Source organism: Neophocaena asiaeorientalis, unplaced genomic scaffold, assembly GCF_003031525.2.
Source record: "Neophocaena asiaeorientalis asiaeorientalis breed wild unplaced genomic scaffold, Neophocaena_asiaeorientalis_V1.1 scaffold69, whole genome shotgun sequence".
In the NCBI taxonomy this organism is placed as follows: Eukaryota; Metazoa; Chordata; class Mammalia; order Artiodactyla; family Phocoenidae; genus Neophocaena; species Neophocaena asiaeorientalis.
In genome coordinates this window covers 2,772,142-2,778,343 of record NW_020174373.1, presented here as the reverse complement: position 1 = coordinate 2,778,343, position 6,202 = coordinate 2,772,142, and the positions used below count along the sequence as shown (strand labels likewise).

Sequence of the window (6,202 nt, the reverse complement as noted above, 5' to 3'; positions counted from 1 at the left end):
TCGCTGCCCCGGGGAGGTGTTGGATGGTCACCGCTTCCTTGGAGCCTCGCACGGGCTGGAATTCGGCACCAGGATTAAGAGAGGGCTGCTGTCCCGTAATGGGCTGCCGAGAAGACCGCCGGGTTTGTTGTTAACCTTGGGCTCTGTCTATGACCCATCAGAGAGGCTTCCTAGCAAGCCCTTCCCCTCTCCAGGGTCTTGGTCCCTGGAAAGCCGTCTCTCTCTGCAGGCTCCCTTCACGGCTTGCTTTGCTTGGAGTTGCATCGCACGGGCGCCCGCGGATGTGGTGGTGAACCATGTCGAGACCCCAGGGACTGTTATGGCTTCCGCTGGTCTTCACCCCCGTCTGTGTCATGGTGAACTCCAACGTCCTGCTGTGGATCACCGCCCTGGCCATCAAGTTCACGCTCATCGACAGCCAGGCGCAGTATCCTGTGGTCAACACCAATTATGGCAAAATCCGGGGCTTGAGAACACCGCTGCCCAATGAGATTTTGGGTCCAGTGGAGCAATACTTGGGGGTCCCTTATGCCTCGCCTCCTACTGGGGAAAGGCGGTTTCAGCCCCCGGAACCCCCCTCCTCGTGGACTGGGGTTCGGAACGCCACTCAGTTTGCTGCCGTGTGCCCCCAGCACCTGGATGAGCGGTCTCTCTTGCATGACATGCTGCCCATCTGGTTTACTGCCAATCTGGATACTCTGATGACCTACGTTCAAGATCAGAATGAAGACTGCCTTTATTTGAATATCTATGTGCCCACGGAGGATGGTAAGTACTTATTCTAAACAGAAAACACCTGCTCGCTCAGCCTCAGATTTGCCAATATAATGTCCTGTGTGTGATATTTTCTATAACCATTTTTTTTTTCATATTCAGTTATCTCAGTAACGTACCACTTGTTCAACTTGAATTGACGCAGTGTCTAATCGATGGAGAGTACCATAATTAATGACTTAATTCTTTCCATGTATTGCCTTTTTAGCATTGCTGTAGCCTTTATTTGCAGGTGATTACCAGTCTGAGCATATAGTGTTCTATGTCATACCTGAATCATCTGTAAAGGAATGGATCTAGAGAAACTAATAGAATTAAGAACATTTGCATGCTGAAGTGAGCGCCTGAAGATTATACAAGGAATGGTTCCTTTGGCTCTAATGCCTTAAGATATTAGCACTTTTTGAGTCTTAAAGGGAACCACTGATTGTTTTAAATACACAAGCAAGGGATATTTGATAAAACCATTGGACTTGATTGTTTAGAATCCATGTTGTTGATATAAATTTGGACTTCATTTCCTGCCAATATCCACTGCAATCAAATGGCAAATGTGTGTCGTCAGATGATTCGAACTACGTTAGAAAAATGATTTTCTTGCTTGAACAAAATGCCCCTTTTCTTTTGGATAACACAACAGTGAAAATCTGTGAAAACAGTCATGTTCCATATATTAACTTAATCCAATACTAGTAAAACTTGGATACCTCCTTGTTCAAGTAGACCTTAAATTAAAATGTTTGCTAAAGACCAGCCAGACTCAAGTTCGTCTACAATGAAAGTCCGTTTCTCATTTCTTGTTTGCATGTGCTCTTTTTTATACAAGGAGAAGGAAAAACATAGAATGAAATCTTCCTGGAACTTAAAAAAAAGTAATTGAGAGGAATCATAGCCACCACTGTCTACTATAGAAACTGAAGTGTGTCCTTGTCCTTGGTAACTTTCATGCAGACATTTCTTTTCCTTTTTTTACCTTTAATCCTTGGGAGATGTTTGTCAGTGAGCTTTGGCTGAAAGTCTGCCATAAATGATGACATTATTCAGTGATACCCAAAGTCGGATCGCATCTGCCATATCGTTCTTTCTCCGTGCAGATGCAAAGAGGTGGCGTGGGTACCTTTCTCGAGAAACCGGGATGGGGGCAGTCTGTTAGGGAGATGACAAGGAATGCCCAGAGAAAGTGAAAGGGTTGAGTTTCCTTACGTTAGTAGTGTCTGGCATGTGGCTATTGTCACGATGGTGACAGATCTCACAATTACCTTGTAAAGTCTAGGTCTTGAATAGGGTTCAAGGGGTTAAACCGACACTGGACGCCTTACTTCCATGCCCTGTGCTGAGCTGCCGTAGTGCTCAGTAGCTGCTTGGTGCATATGTAAGAGGATGGATAACCCCACCCAAACCAATTAGAGTTCTCAGTTCAAAGCCACCTGGGTCATGGTCTTCCTTATCATGAACTATTCAAAGAAAGGAATAAAAAGAAGCAAAGACAGGGTGGTGGAAACAAAACAGGGTAAAGGATTAAAATTGCTTTCATGGGACTTCCCTGGCGGGCCAGTGGTTAAGACTTTGCCTTCCAATGCAGGGGGTGCGGTTTGATCCCTGGTCGGGGAGCTATGATCCCACGTGCCTCATGGCCAAAAAAGAAAACCAAACGAACAAACATAAAACAGAAGCAATATTGTAACAAATTCAATAAAGATGTTAAAAAACGGTCCACATCAAACAAAAAACCTTTAAAAGAAAAATAAAATAAAATTGCTTTCATCATAAATTTGATATGCTGGTGTCTCTGAACCGGTGACTTTATAGCGTTCACCTTCCAAACAAGGACACCTCACATAGAAGGCCTGCTTCTGAGAGGTCGGGGTACAGTTACACCGCCCAGGAAGACAAATCAGTAGCTTCCTTGATGACAGACCCATAGATGTGCAGTTGTGTGGATTGACCCCGTAAACGATTCGGCCGTTTCTTTGTGGTTCAGGACTGAATAGGAATTTGGGAATAGGAACACGCGAAAAAAGCTGCCTAATAGAGAAGCAATCTAAATTTAAGAATAAAGGCACTGCTACCTGTTGATTCCTCTGGGCTTTTTAGAGCACTCTGGCACACGATACCTCACAGCATCTTGGCGGGAGAATCAGAAATCTAATAGGGGCTGAATAGGTAACTTTGATCTCCCTACAATAGATACATAATGGAATTTTGCCGGCGAGGGAAGCTATATGCCCGTGTGTTTGCAGAAACAGAAAATCACAGCCTATTGGGTCAGGAGTTTTGAAGGTTTAAAAAGAGATGATTTGCATCCATTTGTGAATCAACATGGAGGTTTAGATATTTAATTATTGGTTATTGCTAAATGAATAAACCCCACTTGTACAATAACACATGGAAATTACGGCGTCGTGCTGATGTCTCCGAAGACCTTGCTTTAGGGCATATCTTAATTCATAACATTAAATGTGTGCACAGCCATATTGGCTATTTGGAATTCAGTATTCCACTCTGGTGCTCCATTAGTTTTTTCAGGTTTGTCGTGATGCATTCATCCAACGGTGTGGCCATCTGACTTCCCTACCAATGGTAGTTCTGAGTTCCTATCCTGTGCTAGTCAAGCTTCACATGTTGGCATGGCAACAGAGGCAAGCATGCTTCATTTCGAGAGACACACAGAGACTTGTTGTAGGCAGAACAATGCCTTCTCCAAAGAAGGGCACGTCCTAATCCCTGGAACCTTTGAATATGTTACCATACAGGGCCAAGGGGATGAAGGTTGCTGATGGAATTGAAACCGCGAGGTGGCATTTTCTGGCGGGCTCTGAGGAGCTCCGGTTCTATATGTCTCAGTGTAGAAAGAATTCAGTGAGAGACTTCCCTGGTGGTCTAGTGGTTAAGAGTCTGTGCTCCCAATGCAGGGAGCCCGGGTTCAATCCCTGGTCAGGGAACTAGATCCTGCATTCTACAACTAAGACCCAGAACAGCCAAATAAATAAATAAATATTAAAAAGAAAAAAAAGGAATTCAGTGAGAGGCAAAGTGATAGATAAGAAGTGATTTATTAGAATAGGACACTTGTGAGGCTTACAAGAAGGTAGGCGAGAGGGTGCCATGAGCCACTGAGAACTTAGTGGGCTGCAGTTTTTTTTTTTTTTGGGGGTACGCGGGCCTCTCACTGTTGTGGCCTCTCTCGTTGCGGAGCACAGGCTCCGGATGCACAGGTTCAGCGGCCATGGCTTACGGGCCCAGCCGCTCTGCGGCATGTGGGATCTTCCTGGATCGGGGCACGAACCCGCATCCCCTGCATCGGCAGGCGGATTCTCAACCACTGCGCCACCAGGGAATCCCTGGGCTGCAGTTTTATAATCAAAGGAAAAGTGGGGAAGGGGAGAAGACCACCCTCTTCCTCATTCTTGGGTAGACGTCAGGCTTCCGTCCTTAGCTTGTCCACCACATCAGGCAGGGGAGTTTTCTTGTCCCCCCACATGGTCAAGCTGGGACTGTCATGGCACATGGAAGAATTATTTCAGGTCTCAGTACAGTGAGGGTCTTTCACTTTGAAATGTCACCGTTTCATAAATTATTGCTTTTTATGTGTGCAGAGAGCATGTCCTAGGGGTATTAACTTACTGAGCTCACTGGGCAGGATGTGGGTCTCATACCACCATTTTTTTTTATTGTTTTGGGGCATGTCCTGTACTTCTGTTGCATGGTTTTGTTGCTAATAAGGCTGCTTGGCTTTGTGGCTCAGCACGCCTGCTTTCTTGAGTGATCATTAACTTACAGGGTCTCCCATACTTTTTCCTTTATGTACAATCCCCTAGTGGGATTAACTATTAAATTACCTACTTTGTGCCTTTACTCTGTCCCTATGGTTATGGTATTTGCTTATCCATTGACTTTAAGATGGAGGGAATATATTCTGGTTTATCTGGGTGGGTCCATATTTAATAACAAAGACACTTTGTTGTGAATAAGGAAGCAGAAAAGGTGATGAGGGCCAGAGGGAAGCAATGGAAAAAAGGCACAGTGGCCATTGCTGCCTTTGAGGACAAGGCGAAACCAAGAGTTGAGGAACCCTGAAGCCTGTCGAAGCTGGAAAAGGCAAGAGATGGGTTCTCTCCTTGAGCCCCAGAGAGAAGCACAGCCCTGCCCACCCCTGAGTTTTAGCCCAGTGGAACTCTGACCTTCAGAACTCTAAGATCCTGAACATCTGCCGCTCGAAGCCGCAACATTGGTGGCAATTTGTCACAGCGGCAACGGAAGCTCATAGAGTTTTGCCGGCCTTTAATATAAATACCGTAATTGAAAGCAACATACACAGCACTGAAGAGTTGTTCTAAGCTTTCTGAGTTGCTCCCCATTCTGAGATGCTGATTCGTTTGTTACCCTTTCGACCTCCAGAATAACTGGTTAAAAAACAAGCAACCCACACACTCATTTTAACAGTGGGTTGTTAACATGTGCTGCTTTCCCTTATATATATCAAGGAGACAGAGTTGGTTCCCGTTGGTGGGTGGATATTTTGCAGATCTGAGGTTTAACCTGTAGAAAGTAGACACCCAACTTTTGGTTCCTCGTTTTAGAACAGATTTATGGCAGCTCTTACTAAATGTCATATTCAAAAGATTCACTGATTTTACACAGGAACATAATGAAGGAGTATTTAAGATTTCCCAGGCATCTAAAACAGATGTCCAGAGTAGGTGTCAGTGAATGGCATAGAGCAAAACATCCAAATGGTCGTCTTTTCTCATCTGTCTCTGCAAAATGTCCCTCAGGAAGGCAGCTGTACCTCTAAATGTCTTCTTCTGTGTTAGCAAAATCTTTTGGGCTCCCCATTCCTTCCCTCTAGACCTCAAGATCTGATCTGTTATGGGGAAAGTGATTCTCTATCCTTTAAAAAAATAATTTATTGATGAATGTATTTGACAGAATGTCAGTTAATTCTTACCCGCCCCCCGGTTTTATTGAGATATAGTTGACATCCATTGCTGTACAGTTTTAAGGCGGACAGCATGATGGTATGGTTTCCGCATATTGTGAAACGGTCACAGTAGTTTCAGCTAACATACGTCCTCTCATACAGGTACGAGAAAAAGGAAAAAAAGGAAAAGTTGTTTTCCTCATGATGAGATGTCTTAGGATTTACTTTCTTTGCAACTTTGCTGTGTCTCATAGAGCAGTGGTGGCTAGAGTCACCGGCACTATACATTATACCCCTAGTACTTACTTGTCGTGGAACTGGATGTCTGTACCTGTCGACCACCTTCATTCAATCCCCCATTCCTCTACCCCCACCTTTGGCTGCAACAAATCTGATCTCTTTTTCTACGAGTTGGGTGGTTTTGTTCGTTTTTCGTTTATTTTTTCAATCCATTTTTTATTGGAGTATAGCTGACTTACAATGTTGTGTTAGTTTCAGGTGTGCAGC

The 6,202-nt window shown here is 44.5% G+C and overlaps 1 protein-coding gene across 3 annotated transcripts in view; it reads left to right on the top strand.

Annotated features, from left to right (window-relative positions):
• The first annotated feature begins 296 nt into the window (after positions 1-296).
• The window catches only part of NLGN4X (neuroligin 4 X-linked), a 260,874-nt gene continuing 254,968 nt past the window's right edge, over positions 297-6,202 (top strand). For all 3 annotated transcript variants that reach the window (XM_024756270.1, XM_024756269.1, XM_024756268.1), the window contains exon 1: positions 297-768. In XM_024756270.1, the coding sequence (XP_024612038.1) occupies positions 297-768 (472 nt within the window). The remainder of the gene's footprint in view (positions 769-6,202) is intronic.